This window comes from Brachyhypopomus gauderio, chromosome 17 (genome assembly GCF_052324685.1).
Source record: "Brachyhypopomus gauderio isolate BG-103 chromosome 17, BGAUD_0.2, whole genome shotgun sequence".
Taxonomy (NCBI): domain Eukaryota; kingdom Metazoa; phylum Chordata; class Actinopteri; order Gymnotiformes; family Hypopomidae; genus Brachyhypopomus; species Brachyhypopomus gauderio.
Window position 1 is genome coordinate 18,086,049 of NC_135227.1, and position 16,374 is coordinate 18,102,422.

The 16,374-nt window shown below is 46.6% G+C and overlaps 1 protein-coding gene across 9 annotated transcripts in view; it reads left to right on the forward strand.

Annotated features, from left to right (window-relative positions):
• ank3a (ankyrin 3a) overlaps nt 1-16,374 on the forward strand; it is a 103,924-nt gene that overhangs the window by 29,719 nt on the left and 57,831 nt on the right. For 6 of the 9 annotated variants that reach the window (XM_076978622.1, XM_076978623.1, XM_076978624.1 and 3 more), the window contains exons 2-12: nt 2,418-2,519; nt 4,246-4,344; nt 5,856-5,954; nt 8,068-8,166; nt 8,659-8,844; nt 9,064-9,087; nt 11,447-11,545; nt 12,100-12,198; nt 13,270-13,368; nt 14,325-14,522; nt 15,595-15,693. In XM_076978622.1, the coding sequence (XP_076834737.1) occupies nt 2,418-2,519; nt 4,246-4,344; nt 5,856-5,954; nt 8,068-8,166; nt 8,659-8,844; nt 9,064-9,087; nt 11,447-11,545; nt 12,100-12,198; nt 13,270-13,368; nt 14,325-14,522; nt 15,595-15,693 (1,203 nt within the window). The remainder of the gene's footprint in view (nt 1-2,417; nt 2,520-4,245; nt 4,345-5,855; nt 5,955-8,067; nt 8,167-8,658; nt 8,845-9,063; nt 9,088-11,446; nt 11,546-12,099; nt 12,199-13,269; nt 13,369-14,324; nt 14,523-15,594; nt 15,694-16,374) is intronic. The other 3 variants (XM_076978630.1, XM_076978628.1, XM_076978629.1) reach the window with 1 other exon arrangement.

A 16,374-nucleotide genomic window follows, 5' to 3' on the forward strand; every position in this document is an offset into this window, starting at 1 on the left:
TTCACATCCCTTACTGTTCTCTCCTGGGTGTGAAGGTCCTTTGAAACTCGTTTTGATCTGGGTTTTCATCCCTCAGCTGTGGTTTGAGTAGTCTGCTCCACTCGCTCATAACTTAATTAGTCTGTCGTATGTATTAACTGATTCTCTTATCACTTCAAACGACCAGTCATGTGTCAGTTCCAGTCATCCCAGTGTGTGATTGAACTTTGTTGAGATTAGAAGCAGGAGACATGAGGTGCTGCCCGCCCGTGTATCACTGCTGCTAGGAGAGGAACGTCTTTGAGTCTGGTCTGTAAACTGGGAACTGTCTGACTGTCTGGGAGCTGTCTGACTGTCTGGGAGCTGTCTGACTGTCTGGGAGCTGTCTGACTGTCTGGGAGCTGTCTGACTGTCTGGGAGCTGTCTGACTGTCTGGAAGCTGTCTGACTGTCTGGGAGCTGTCTGACTGTCTGGGATCTGTCTGACTGTCTGGGAGCTGTCTGACTGTCTGGAAGCTGTCTGACTCTGCTTCTGAGACTTTGCTACGTCTGTTTGGTAGGTGTCCTGTTGACTGGTTTGTTACAGGAAGGCGTCGTGTCACACAAGCAGTGCTGTCTCGGAGGAAAATGGAGGATTTCGTCCACACATGAAGAAGAATTTTGATTGTGATTGATTGTATATTGCAGGAGATCTGCTTAGATAACCACAAATAAACACAGAAACACACAAGTGCTCAAGGAGGTGGTGGAGATGGTGGAGATGGTGGGGCTGGTGGAGGTGGTGGAGGCTGGTGGAGCTGGTGGAGGTGGTGGAGATAGTGGAGATGGTGGTTATCGTTCACCTTGCACAGAAGGACTTTACTAGAGGGCTATAATTAGAATCAGCAGCAACTCATTTAGGGCAAATCCCAACGGAATAACCCTTACTGTTGATCGGATCTCACAGTGTGTGTGTGTGTGTGTGTGTGTGTGTGTGTGTGTGTGTGTGTGTGAGAGAGAGAGAGAGAGAGAGAGAGAGAGAGAGAGAGAGAGAGAGAAAGAAAGAGAGAGAAAGAAAGAGAGAGATAGAGATATGTAGACTTAAACTTAGACATGAAGGCCCATGCTGTGTTATCATTTGTGTCAAATACAATGTACCCAAACCCAAATTAAGTTGTTGACATTGGGCTAGACTCTTAGCTGCTAGAGGTTACACACACACACACACACACACACACACACACACACACACACACACACACACACACACACACACACACACACACACAGGTTAAAGGAAGGTCCCCTGCCATTTACCATTGTATCCGTAAATGGCATGTATTTTTAAAACCAGAACATAAAACAGGGAATGTCACAGGTGAGGAAGAGCTGTTTGTAAAGAGTGGGACTCACCCCACACATGACTGTGAATGTTTGTACAGAGTGGGACTCACCCCACACATAAGACTGTGAATGTTTGTACGGAGTGGGACTCACCCCACACATAAGACTGTGAATGTTTGTACAGAGTGGGACTCACCCCACACATAAGACTGTGAATGTTTGTACAGAGTGGGACTCACCCCACACATAAGACTGTGAATGTTTGGAGTGGGACTCACCCCACACATAAGACTGTGAATGTTTGGAGTGGGACTCACCCCACACATAAGACTGTGAATGTTTGGAGTGGGACTCACCCCACACATAAGACTGTGAATGTTTGGAGTGGGACTCACCCCACACATAAGACTGTGAATGTTTGTACGGAGTGGGACTCACCCCACACATAAGACTGTGAATGTTTGTACGGAGTGGGACTCACCCCACACATAAGACTGTGAATGTTTGGAGTGGGACTCACCCCACACATAAGACTGTGAATGTTTGGAGTGGGACTCACCCCACACATAAGACTGTGAATGTTTGTACGGAGTGGGACTCACCCCACACATAAGACTGTGAATGTTTGTACAGAGTGGGACTCACCCCACACATAAGACTGTGAATGTTTGGAGTGGGACTCACCCCACACATAACACTGTGAATGTTTGTACGGAGTGGGACTCACCCCACACATAAGACTGTGAATGTTTGGAGTGGGACTCACCCCACACATAACACTGTGAATGTTTGGAGTGGGACTCACCCCACACATAACACTGTGAATGTTTGGAGTGGGACTCACCCCCACACATAAGACTGTGAATGTTTGGAGTGGGACTCACCCCACACATAAGACTGTGAATGTTTGGAGTGGGACTCACCCCACACATAAGACTGTGAATGTTTGTACGGAGTGGGACTCACCCCACACATAAGACTGTGAATGTTTGTACGGAGTGGGACTCACCCCACACATAAGACTGTGAATGTTTGGAGTGGGACGAACATTTCTGATTTGTCTTTGACCGCCGAGCTAAACCTTTTGTGTGTGTCTCTCTTGTTTTCTCACTTTAGTCGGACAGCAATGCTAGTTACTTGCGGGCGGCCAGGGCAGGTAATCTGGAGAAAGCTCTGGACTACATAAAGAGCGGCGTTGATATCAACATCTGTAACCAGGTGAGAGTCAGACCCTTGAATTACTGCTACACACACTACTACTGCTACTAACACTGCTACACACACTACTACTGCTACTAACACTACTACACACACTACTACTGCTACTAATACTACTACACACTACTACTGCTACTAACACTGCTACACACACTACTACTGCTACTAACACTGCTACACACACTACTACTGCTACTAATACTACTACACACTACTACTACTGCTACTAATACTACTACACACTACTACTGCTACTAACACTGCTACACACACTACTACTGCTACTAACACTGCTACACACACTACTACTGCTACTAATACTACTACACACTACTACTGCTACTAATACTACTACACACACTACTACTGCTACTAATACTACTACACACTACTACTGCTACTAACACTGCTACACACACTACTACTGCTACTAACACTGCTACACACACTACTACTGCTACTAATAATGCTACACACACTACTACTGCTACTAATACTACTACACACACTACTACTGCTAGTAACACTGCTACACACACTACTACTGCTACTAATACTACTACACACTACTACTGCTACTAATACTACTACACACTACTACTGCTACTAACACTGCTACACACTGCTACTGCTACTAACACTGCTACACACACTACTACTGCTACTAATAATGCTACACACACTACTACTGCTACTAATAATGCTACACACACTTCTACTGCTACTAATACTACTACACACACTACTACTGCTAATAATGCTACACACACTACTACTGCTACTAATAATGCTACACACACTACTACTGCTACTAACACTATTACACACACTACTACTGCTACTAATAATGCTACACACTACTACTGCTACTAATACTGCTACAGGGTTGCCAACTCTCACGCATTGAGAGTGAGACACGTATTTGACCGTCTTCACACGCTCTCACACCACACTTCCGATTTCTCACACCGGAAAAAAAATCTAGTTTATTTACCACTGATCCACATCTATGATTCAATGAGTTACTCAGTTCGCTCTGGCGCCAACCACTCACTCCAAGCCATCTTGAAAAGTTGGCAACCCTGCTGCTACACACTACTACTGCTACTAATACTGCTACTAATACTGTTACACACACTACTACTGCTACTAATACTGCTACACACACTACTACTGCTACTAATACTGCTACACACACTACTACTGCTACTAATAATGCTACACACACTACTACTGCTACTAATACTGTTACACACACTACTACTGCTACTAATACTGCTACACACACTACTACTGACACTAATATTGTTACACACACTACTACTGACACTAATACTGTGACAGACACTACTACTGCCACTAATACTGCTACACACACTACTACTGCTACTAATACTGCTACACACACTACTACTGACACTAATACTGTGACAGACACTACTACTGACACTAATACTGCTACACACACTACTACTGACACTAATACTGCTACAAACACTACTACTAACACTAATACTGTTACACTACTACTAACACTAATACTGTTACACTACTACTAACACTAATACTGTTACACATACTACTACTAGTACTAGGCGAGTTCCTGTAAAGCAGTGTGTGTGCTAGGAGCGTGTGTGCTGGGAGTGTCTCACTCTGGGGGTGTGTCTCACTCTGGGGGTGTGTCTCACTCTGGGGGTGTGTCTAACGTTGGAAGTTGGTGTTTCAGAACGGTCTGAACGCGCTACATCTGGCTTCCAAAGAGGGCCACGTGGAGGTGGTGGTAGAACTCCTCAAACTGGGGGCTAGCGTTGATGCAGCCACCAAGGTCAGTGTTTCACTCACTCACTCACACTCTCTCTCTCTCTCTCTCTCTCTCTCTCTCTCTCTCTCTCTCTCTTCTCTCTCTCTCTCTCTCTCTCTCTACACACACGTCCACAATCCACAAGCAAGAGATTCATCCTGCTTATGTTTCATGTCCATTACCTGTGCTGAAATATTGATGTGCTTGCGTTAGGATGCTATTAGTTATTTCAGATGCATTAGCAAAGTTTGGGGGGAGGAGTTTGTTTTCTTCAAGATGTGTTTCTTGAATTATACATACAGTCATATTAAATATATATAATGTATGTGGACAGTATGTACACAAACAAACGCATACACAAGCATGATTCACCAACAGATTAATTGAGGTGCCATGTCTATGTTCTGTGAGTATAAAAAGACTGATGGTGCCTTTACTGGGCACGAGTGGGCTCTGTGTGTGTGTGTGTGTGTGTGTGCGTGTGTGTACACGCGAGTGTATGCATGCATGCTTGTGTGCGGAGGAAGTTAAAGTCAGGCCAGCGGAAACCGCATCTCACAGCCAGTGTGAATGATATTCCTGAGGAGGTTACGTTCAGGTCAGCGGAAACAACAGCTCATGGCCGTGTCGGGCGTGCTGTGGCAGCGTGACAGGACTGGGGGACGCACCTCACAGAGAGACACCAGCAGCTGGGCTGTTAGGGAGGGGAGCTGTGTGCTTACTGGTTCGGCTGGTCACCTCTCAGCTGCCCCCCAGCGTGTGTTCGACCTGCAGCATTTAGTTGCTGTGTCCCAAATCTCTAGGATGGCACAGTTATATTCTTATATATTTCTGCATACTGTTTTAGTGTACTTGTTTTAGTATATATATACATATATATATATATATATATATATATATATATATATATATATATATATATATATATATATATATATATATAGTGTATTATTTGGTACTATAGCTAATAGCAGGGCAACATTAATGGGCAACATGGTGGCTTGGTGGTTAGTACGTTTGCCTCTCAGCACTGGGGTCTTGGGCTCAAGTCCCTATCTGAGTTAGGTACAGGTTAGGTAAATTGGCAGTACCTGACAAATTCTCCCTGAGTGTGTGTCTGTGTCTCTCTGTTCAATAAAAAGTAGTGTGTGTGTGTGTGTGTGTGTGTGTGTGTGTGTGTGTGTGTGTGTGTGTGTGTGTGTGTGTGTGTGTGTGTGTGCTTGTATGCCCAGTGGTGGATGGTGCTCTGCCACTAGGGTCTGTCCTCTCTCCCCTTCCTGCACCCCATTCAGTCCCCCAGGGGGCTGTGGATCCCGGTAGAGAGTACGCTGTGTGCAATTGGCTGCCACTTCTTGCCCGTGTGTGTGTGATTGGTTGTCTGTGACTTGTACTTGTGTTAAAATTGTAAAGTGCCTTGGGTATTCTGAAAGGCGCTATATAAATTGAACATTCATTCATCAAGGTGTCTGATAACTTCCTGTTTTGTCTGATCACTTCCTGTTTCTGCTGATCACTTCCTGTTTCCTGTGCAACAGAAAGGAAACACAGCGCTGCATATTGCCTCACTGGCGGGACAGACAGACGTGGTGCGAGAACTGGTGACCAACAGTGCCAATGTCAACGCTCAGAGCCAGGTATACACACACACACACACACACACACACACATACGCACACACACACACACACACACGCGCACACACGCACATACGCACACACACACGCACACACGCACACGCGCACACGCACACGCACACGCGCACACGCACACACGCACACACGCACACACGCACACACGCACATACGCACACACACACACACACACACACACACACACAATGTTAATGCTCAGAGCCAGATGTACACTCATACACAAACACACACAGGCATGCGCACAGGCACACACACACATCACACCAACAACACACACATATACATCACACAAACACACATAGAAAGTCATATATATCAATGTTATCTCTGAGAGTCAGGTATACACACATTCACTCAGTCATACAAACACACACACACATTCAGAGGAAGGCACACACATGCATCATTTCACAACATGCCAAGGTTGCAGGTTGATATTGCTTACACTGGATTGCTCCAGACACACATTACTGCACACATCACACATGCCAACTTCAGTCTTGATCACTGTGCACACACACACACACACACACACACACACACACACACACACTAAGTGGATTTGCCATGTGTGGTGTGTGCATGATCAGCACAAAACCTTAAACATTATCTCATACTTGAGTCAGCACCTCTTTGTTGCTGTAGTAACATGGGTTCAGTAAGCAGTAGGGTCACATCATGGTGTAGGTAAGTGGACTGAAGACTGGACCTTTGGCAGACCTGTGTGTGTGTGTGTGTGTGTGTGTGTGTGTGTGTGTGTGTGTGTGTGTGTGTGTGTGTGTGTGTGTGTGTGTGTGTGTGTGTGTGTGTGCGTGTGTGAGCACTGCAGCAAATAAAATTTCAAGAATGACAACAGCCATAGCAACCTTTTGCCTGGTTGTCATGGCGACAACATCCAAAAACCCCACCCACCAAGCCAAACATTTTGATAGGTTCAACAGTTTCAGTGTGTGTTCTGCTCATCCACACTGTTGGTGCACAATGAGTGTGACTCACTCTCTGTGAGATATGGACTGCTGAGAATACTGGCCAAACTAATGGAGGGAGATAGAGAGAGAGGGGAGAGAGAGGGAGGGAGAGAGAGAGAGAGAGAGAGAGAGAGAGGGAAGAGTGAGAGAGAGAGAGAAGTGTGTGTGAGAGAGAGAAGTGTGTGTGAGAGAGAGAGGGGAGAGAGAATGAGGAAAGAGTGAGAGAGAGGGAAGAGTGTGTGTGAGAAAGGGAAGAGTGAGAAAGAAAGAGATAGAGAAAGAGATGGAGAGAAAGAGAGCAAGAGAGAGGGAAGAGTGAGTGGGTGAGCTAGCGAGGGAGAGTGGGAAGAGTGGGAAGAGTGAGAGAGAGAGATAGAGAGATAGAGAGAGAGAGAGAGAGAGAGAGAGAGAGAGAGAGGGAAGAGTGAATATAAAGGAGGTAGTGCAGCAGCAGAAGAAGCAGACAGACTGATCTGATCAGTGTGGGCTGGAACTGCAGCGTGTGTGATGATAATGACCATGAGATTCCTGACACTCTCATCCTGAAAGTACAATGTCAAATACAAACTTACATATACAGCTACAAGACATAAGTGCAAATAAACATGTTAGGTAAAGAATTATTTTCTTTTTATTTGTTCCATTATGGTAAGGTAGTAAAATTTCTACTATGTTGTAGTAATGTAACATTTGCGTTATGTTGTACTAGTATTAGTCTAACACTGGTGTTACATAGCTGTATTGTGGTAACATTAGTGTTACATTGTAGTAATGTGGTAACATTACTGTTACATTGTGGTTATGTGGTAACATTAGTGTTACATTGTAGTAATGTGGTAACATTAGTGTTACATTGTGGTTATGTGGTAACATTACTGTTACATTGTAGTTATGTGGTAACATTAGTGTTACATTGTGGTTATGTGGTAACATTAGTGTTACATTGTAGTAATGTGGTAACATTACTGTTACATTGTGGTAATGTGGTAACAATAGTGTTACATTGTGGTTATGTGGTAACATTAGTGTTACATTGTGGTTATGTGGTAACATTAGTGTTACATTGTGGTTATGTGGTAACATTAGTGTTACATTGTGGTCATGTGTTTGCGTTACGTTTGTTCCAGAATGGCTTCACGCCGCTCTACATGGCAGCCCAGGAGAACCACCTGGATGTGGTTCGCTTCCTCCTGGAGCACGGAGCCAGCCAGAGCATCGCCACAGAGGTGTGTGTGTGTTAGTGTGTGTGTGTGTGTGTGTGTGTTAGTGTGTGTGTGTGTGTGTTAGTGTGTGTGTGTGTGTGTGTTATTGATTGTTGTGAGGCTGAGTGACCTTGAGTAGTTTTATGCTGCAATTTTTTCCTCTCGTTCTCTCCTTGTGCCTCTTTCTCCCTCCCTCACTCTCTCTCTCCCTCTCTCTCTCCCTCCCTCCCCCTCTCCCTCTCCTCTGTCTCTCTCTTCCTCCTCTCTATTTATTTAAACTGTAAAGATATTCACCACAGACAGAGGGCCACTCTGAGGGCCAGTGTTGTAACTGAGTACATGAAGGTACCTAATATAAAGGTGCTTTCATGTACTCTTATTGGTGTTTATGGAGGTCGATGGTGGTGTTGTGTATAATGGTTAAAGGTTTCGGCTGTAGGTATGATGTGTGATGATTGTGTGTGTGTGTGTGTGTGTGTGTGTGTTGTGTGTGTGTGTGTGTGTGTGTGTGTGTAGGATGGCTTCACCCCTCTGGCTGTGGCGCTACAGCAGGGCCATGATCAGGTGGTGTCTCTGCTGCTGGAGAATGACACGAAGGGGAAGGTGCGTCTGCCCGCGCTCCACATCGCCGCCCGCAAGGACGACACCAAATCTGCAGCCCTGCTGCTCCAGAACGACCACAACGCTGACGTGGAGTCCAAGGTCTGCCCCCTGACCCCTGACCCCTGACCCCCCTCATTCCTCACATCCGCCCGTCAGTTCTACTGAACCCCCACACTGCCCGTCCCCCTTTTCTAACGGGTTTAGTCTTTGTGTACAGAGGTTTACCTCTGTTGCCCCTATTTATATATGTGTGTTTATTGTTTATTTGTTTGTACATACTAACGAGCCGTTCTCTCCTGTCCTCACATCTCACCGTAGATGATGGTGAATAGAACAACAGAGGTATTGCCCATAATGCACCACACAGAGCCTGATATACCCCTGCTGTCACAGTAACCCAGCCCCCTCTTCTAGTGCTGCTGCCCTCCCCATTGTCTCTGCCCCGTTAGCTTAAGCAGTTTAGTTACTCTCTCTCATTCACTTTCACTTGTTCTCTTGAGCTTTCTCTCTCCCCTTTTCCCTCACTCCTCTTCTGTGGATGCACTACCCCTGCTTGGGATATACAGATTGATGGTTGGAATGGATGGATGGATGGATGGATGGTTGGACGGATGGATGGGTGGATGGATGGGTGGATGGATGGATGGATGGAAGGATGGACAGATGGACGGATGGATGGGTGGATGGATGGATGGACAGATGGATGGATGGTTGGACGGATGGATGGACAGATGGGTGGATGGATGGATGGATGGTTGGACGGATGGATGGGTGGGTGGATGGATGGATGGAAGGATGGATGGACGGATGGATGGAAAGATGGGTGGATGGATGGATGGATGGACGGGTGGATGGATGAGGACATGCTTTGTCTTTGGGTGGAGGTTAGGTGCATGTTTCCCCCTGCACAGTTCTGCATCCAGGCTTGGTGTTCCACATCCCTGTACTAAGCCATCTGATAGGCTAACAGAAGAGTTTAACCTGCTCATTGTTTGGTTCGTCACAAATAAGTTCTGGTCATTCATTGGACACGTATGATATGACCAGTGCGAATATGATGTGTTTGTGAAGACGTTTGTGAAGAGCACATTCAGAGCACACAGGTCTTTGAGTCAAGCAGCGTCTCGGCTCTGCTGAACATAGGAGTGCTGGAGCCGTGCTTCCTCCCAGCATGCTTTGCACATTTGACCACTTTCTCTGGTCTGACACACTTGACACAACCCACCAATGGCAAATGTCTGAGCTCATTGGAGAAGGAAGTCACAGAAGTGTGCAGAACAGAGATCATTCAAGACCTGGGGGGGGGGGGGGGGGGGACATCACTGTTAGAGAGGGACATCACTGTTAGAGGGGGGTCGGGGGGGGACATCACTGTTAGAGAGGGGCTGGGGGGGGGACCTCACTGTTAGAGAGGGACATCACTGTTAGAGGGGGGCCGAAGGAGGGACATCACTGTTAGAGGGGGGCCGGGGGGGGGGACATCACTGTTAGAGAGGGGCCGGGGGGGGGACATCACTGTTAGAGAGGGGCTGGGGGGGGGGACCTCACTGTTAGAGAGGGACATCACTGTTAGAGGGGGGCCGAAGGAGGGACATCACTGTTAGAGGGGGGGCCGGGGGGGGGACATCACTGTTAGAGAGGGGCCGGGGGGGGCATCACTGTTAGAGAGGGACATCACTGTTAGAGAGGGGGTGGGGAGGTACATCACTGTTAGAGGGGGGCCGGGGGGGGACATCACTGTTAGAGAGGGGCCGGGGGGGGACATCACTGTTAGAGAGGGGCCGGGGGAGCCTGGGTCTTGCTCCAGCACCCCCATCCCTGCAGGTCCATGTTTGGAGAGGAGTCGCTGTGGGCTGGCAGAGCCGTGGATCTGTGTGGTGCTGGGCATTCCTGGCCCCTTTAGCCCTCACCATCAACACAAAACATGCCACAAATGTGCAAGGAATGGAGAGACGTGTGCTTCGCCATGGAAACACGAGATCTCCTGCTTCTGTGGTGCTGGGAGTTGTTTTCACAAGGTTAACAGAGCACGTTCAGTACCAGAACACGTTCAGTACCTTGTACAAACCCCCGGCGTGATGTTTGCTCGATGCGATTGGTGACCCTGCACTAGAAACGTACAAACAACTCATCTGTGTTCTGAAAGTGTCCTGTTAATCCTCCACGTTTATACTGGGGTTGAAAACATTCGGCGCTGTGCTGTGTTACCATCTGCAGCTGTGGTTTGTTGTGACAATAATTTCCTGCAAAGTGGGTGGGGCCTATTCCCATGGAGACAAAGGTTTATGAGGAGCTGTCTCCAATCACCACCTGCTTTGCTATAGATTATTGGATGATTGAGATGGAATCCCCTATGATTGGTGGGCTTTAGCTGCAAAGCAGCCTATAGCATGCTTTCATATCACTTTAACAGTCTCACATTTATGATGTAAATGAAACATTTTTCTCATTTACAACATACATGGCAAATCTGTCCAAGGTATTTGAGGGGTCTGAAGATCACCTACCAATGACTTCTTGACAAGCATGAGGAATGCCGCGATTTTAATAGATTCATAAATGCATTAATGAAAAAGACCTCAGAATGTTAATGCATACTTGTAACAGGTTTCCTGCCTTTGAAAAGTACACGAGATCAAAGCAACGGCACTTGAAAAATGTGCTTCTGGGTAATGTAGTTTTATCTGTGTCTCTCCATTAGAGTGGCTTCACTCCGCTCCACATCGCAGCTCACTATGGAAACATAAATGTGGCCACATTACTGCTGAACAGGGGAGCGGCGGTGGATTTTATGGCCAGGGTAAGAACACAGGGCCACCTGCTGGCTTGGAGGTGCATGTTCAGCATACAAAAGGGAGAATTACTGGAGAATTGAGTGAGACGGTACCGAGAGCCAATAAGGGGAGAGTTTGTTGTGTTCTGCTCTGTAATTCTGATAGGAATCAATCCAGCGTTAGCATCAAAATTAGCTAAATAATCTTTCCTTGATTGCAAGATGTGGTGTGTGTTTATATGTGTGTTGTACCATTTGCTCTTCCAGATGTAAAATATGAATCCCATTACCTAGTTTTATAAACGTGGGGCCTTTATACACACACGCACGGACGCCCGCACGCGCACACACGCGCGCACACACACACACACACACACACACACAGTTGTCTTACCTAGTTTAATATTTCATTTTAAATCATTAGCCTTTCTGTTAATATTTGTGTGTAACATTATTTGGTTGCACCTCTGTGTGTCCTTGCCTATGTGTGTGTGTGTGTCTGTGTGTGTGTGTGTGTACGTGTGTGTGTGTTTGTGTGCTTGTGTGCATGTGTTTGTGTGTGTGTGTGTGTGTGTGTGTAGAATGACATCACTCCGCTGCATGTAGCGGCTAAGAGAGGAAATGGGAACATGGTGAAACTTCTGCTGGACCGAGGGGCAAAGATCGACGCCAAGACCAAGGTACACACACACACACACACACACACACACACACAGTGAGATCACCGTGTCAGTGCACAAACACTGCAACAGGTGGCCGTTTCAGATGCCCAGAGAGACATGCGTGTAGAATGATGGTGCAGGTCCATTCAGTGTTCCTGGGCTTTGGGGAGCTGCTAGACGTGCTCCAGGTTCCAGTAAGCTGTCACTGATAGTTGATCTGTCTGTAATGCATAAAGAGTGAGAGAGCGGGAGTGTTTCTAATGCACACGGAGTGATGGGGCAGTGACTACGTCCCCACTCCCAGGGTGTAGGTGGAGGTGTGAAGCTGCAGGCCTGGGTTAGGTGTAGTCATGTGGAACTAGGGGACTCCAACCTGCACACATGCAGCAGGTTTGGGACTGACGCTCTGTGTGCTGGACTTCAGCACCCTGGACAGCGTTATTGTTAGCATAGTGACGTTGTGGACCCAGGCCGTCATCACAACACACACTGTGGTGTATAATATTGTCCTTTTAGCCCTGATCATGAAACATACAGTGTCAAGTTTTAGCATTTGTGCCAGGAGAGCGTGCTTTTATCCAGTGTAAACCATCTCCAAAGATGCACGTCAAACACAAACTATAAAAGGTCTTAACACGGGTGTCCTCTCCATTCATTGGTCATTAGAAACAAAAACAGACTTAACTATTGGGTCACTAAGACATATGACACTTCAGGGACAATTGTGGCCAGTTACAAACAGGTGATCGCTGCCTGTCAGTCTGTGCTGGCGATACCTCCTCTGGCCACCAGAGGTCCCCAATCACCAGAATATTAAAGACACTGTCATGTTACCTTAATTATCTCAAGCTGATCAGTTCTGTTCTTCTTTGTGATGTATGGCCAACAGTTCTTTGGAGCATACCAAGCCATTTGTATTTTATATCTACCTGTGATTTTTTTTTTTTTATAATGTATTTTTGAAGTGTAAATATGTATATCAAGTTTTCACTGATGTTACTGGTGATGGTGCGTGTGTATGGTGTGTGTGTATGTGTGTGTCGTTATGTGTATGTGTGTGTGTGTGTGTGTGTGTGTACGTGTGTGTAGGATGGGTTGACACCTCTCCACTGTGGAGCACGAAGTGGCCATGAGCAGGTGGTTGAGATGCTTTTGGACAGAGGAGCTCCAATCCTTTCCAAAACCAAAGTATGACTCCCCGCCTCCCTAACCCCGCCTCCTTAACCCCGCCTCCTTAACCCCGCCTCCCTAACCCCGCCTCCTTAACCCCGCCTACTTTACCCCACCTCCTTAACCCCTGCCTCCCTAACTCCACCTCCTTCAAACCACCACCTTAACCCTGCATCCCTAAACCTGCCTCCCTAACCCCACCTTCTTCAACCCACCTCCTTAACCCCTGCCTCCCTAACTCCACCTTCTTCACCCCACCTCCTTAACCCCCGCCTCCCTAACTCCACCTCCTTCAAACCACCACCTTAACCCTGCCTCCTTCTCCAGGCACCATTCTCTCCCTGTCCGTGAGAGCAGTGTGTACTGAGATGTCCCCTCATATGTGATAGTAGATAGCAATGCATGCTATCACATTTTCTGCTGATATCGGGGAATGTAAATAATTCAGGGAGTGGACTTTCTTTATTAGAAACATTTATTATGTTAAACCCCCTGTAGGTGACAGTTAGATCTGGTGAGATGTCTTCTAGTTGCGTGATCTGCCATCTTCTAGTTTTGCATCAGTGGCCAGTTCCTGACCACCAGTGTTGGTGGAGTGTGTGTGAGTGGTGGACACTGGGACAGTCACATATGCAAGAATGTCCGCGAGTCCTTCCGGGTGTCAGATTCAGACCAAATCAGGCATGCTGTATCTGGCTTGCTGCTTCTCTTCCTGACACACAGCCACTACTGCTGTGGTGGGAACCTGAGCATCGGTGGGGTGTTTCAGTGTAGCTAACACACTGGGAAGAGCAACACAGTGTCTGCACTAAATGCCCCTACAGGAGAAATAAAGTAGATAAAGTAGATGCACAGGAACAATGACGGCATTTTTGAAATACTCAAAGTTCTCGTACATTGTTAAATTGCAATAGGGCACTTTGTGAATGAGTGTGAATGCACTTGAGTAACTTGTTTTTGTGGTTTGTGTTCAGAACGGCCTGTCGCCGCTACACATGGCTACGCAGGGTGACCACCTGAACTGTGTTCAGCTGCTGCTCCAGCACGACGTGCCCGTGGACGACGTGACCAACGACTACCTGACCGCTCTACACGTGGCTGCCCACTGCGGACACTACAAGGTGGCCAAAGTGATCGTGGACAAGAAGGCGAACCCTAACGCGAAGGCCCTGGTGAGAGGACATGTACTACACACACACGCACACACACACACACACGCACATATACACACACACACATACACACACAAACACACACGCACATGTACACACACATGTAAACACACACGCACACACACACACACACACACGTCATGCAGCGTGCTCTGTTTCTCTCTCTCTCTCTCTCTCTCTCTCTCTCTCTCTCTCTCTCTCTCTCTCTCTCTCTCTCTCTCTCTCTCTCTCTCTCTCTCTCTGGGTGGGGTTTCCTACAGTTTATCTTTGCTTGTTAAAACAGGTGCTTCCCCTAATCGCTTGGTGACCAGGGGCAGACTAGTTAGGCAGAATTACAGACCAACACACACAAACACTACATAATCAACAAACCAGCACGTCAGCATTAGACAGCTAACACACCAACACTACACACTACACACCGATAATGAAAGTAAATATATAAAAATAAACCCAATGATCCAGTAAATCCAATAAAATACTGAATTTTACAAGGAAATTAGAAATAATGAAAGTCCCCAATGTAACACCCCCCCCCCACCAAATAACAAAACTCCAAACTGAAAATGATTTTGTGCTTTGCATATACATGCCACAAAAGTGTGCTTGTGTCCTTTTTTTTTATCATGGGTCTGCTATCATGATGACACACCCAATGTGTGACTTTCATTTGAATAAAATACAACTAACCCAGCAGAAATAAGAGGAACTACTGTATGTCATAGATTGTTTCAAAACAATTTAACAGAAATGAGAGAGAGTGCATTTTACTGTGGGAGCCTTTCTTTCATGTGTTTATGTGATCGATTTGGTATTAATTAAAATACCTCTCAAGTACTTAAATACTTTGTTTCAAATCAGCACTCTCACATCTGAATACAGTACAAAATGTTGGGACTTCCTACTTTTATTTTTTATTACTGTCACTATACTTTTATTTCTATGACAATTTAAATGCTATTCTATGTAAGTAACGATAAGTCCTCTTCTGAAAAGGTACATTACCTAGATTGCTATATTAAAGCGTGTGTGTGTGTGTGCACGTGTGTGTTTGCATGTGTTTGTCCTGCAGAACGGTTTTACTCCACTTCACATTGCTTGCAAGAAGAACCGAGTGAAGGTGATGGAGCTACTCCTGAAACATGGTGCATCGCTGCAGGCTGTTACTGAGGTACGGGTCACTGTTACTGAGGTACGGGTCACTGTTACTGAGGTACGGGTCACTGTTACTGAGGTACGGGTCACTGTTACTGAGGTACGGTCACTGTTACTGAGGTACGGGTCACTGTTACTGAAGTACGATCACTGTTACTGAGGTACGGGTCACTGTTACTGAGGTACGGGTCACTGTTACTGAGATACGGGTCACTGTTACTGAGGTACGGGCCACTGTTACTGAGGTACGGGTCACTGTTACTGAGGTACGGTCACTGTTACTGAGGTACGGTCACTGTTACTGAGGTACGGGTCACTTACTGAGGTACGGTCACAGTTACTGAGGTACGGGTCACTGTTACTGAAGTACGATCACTGTTACTGAGGTCAGGTCACAGTTACTGAGGTACGGGTCACTGTTACTGAGGTACGGGTCACTGTTACTGAGGTAAGGTCACTGTTACTGAGGTACGGGTCACTGTTACTGAGGTACGGGTCACTGTTACTGAGGTAAGGTCACTGTTACTGAGGTACGGGTCACTGTTACTGAGATACGGGTCACTGTTACTGAGGTACGGGCCACTGTTACTGAGGTACGGGTCACTGTTACTGAGGTACGGTCACTGTTACTGAGATACGGGTCACTGTTACTGAGGTACGGGCCACTGTTACTGAGGTACGGGTCACTGTTACTGAG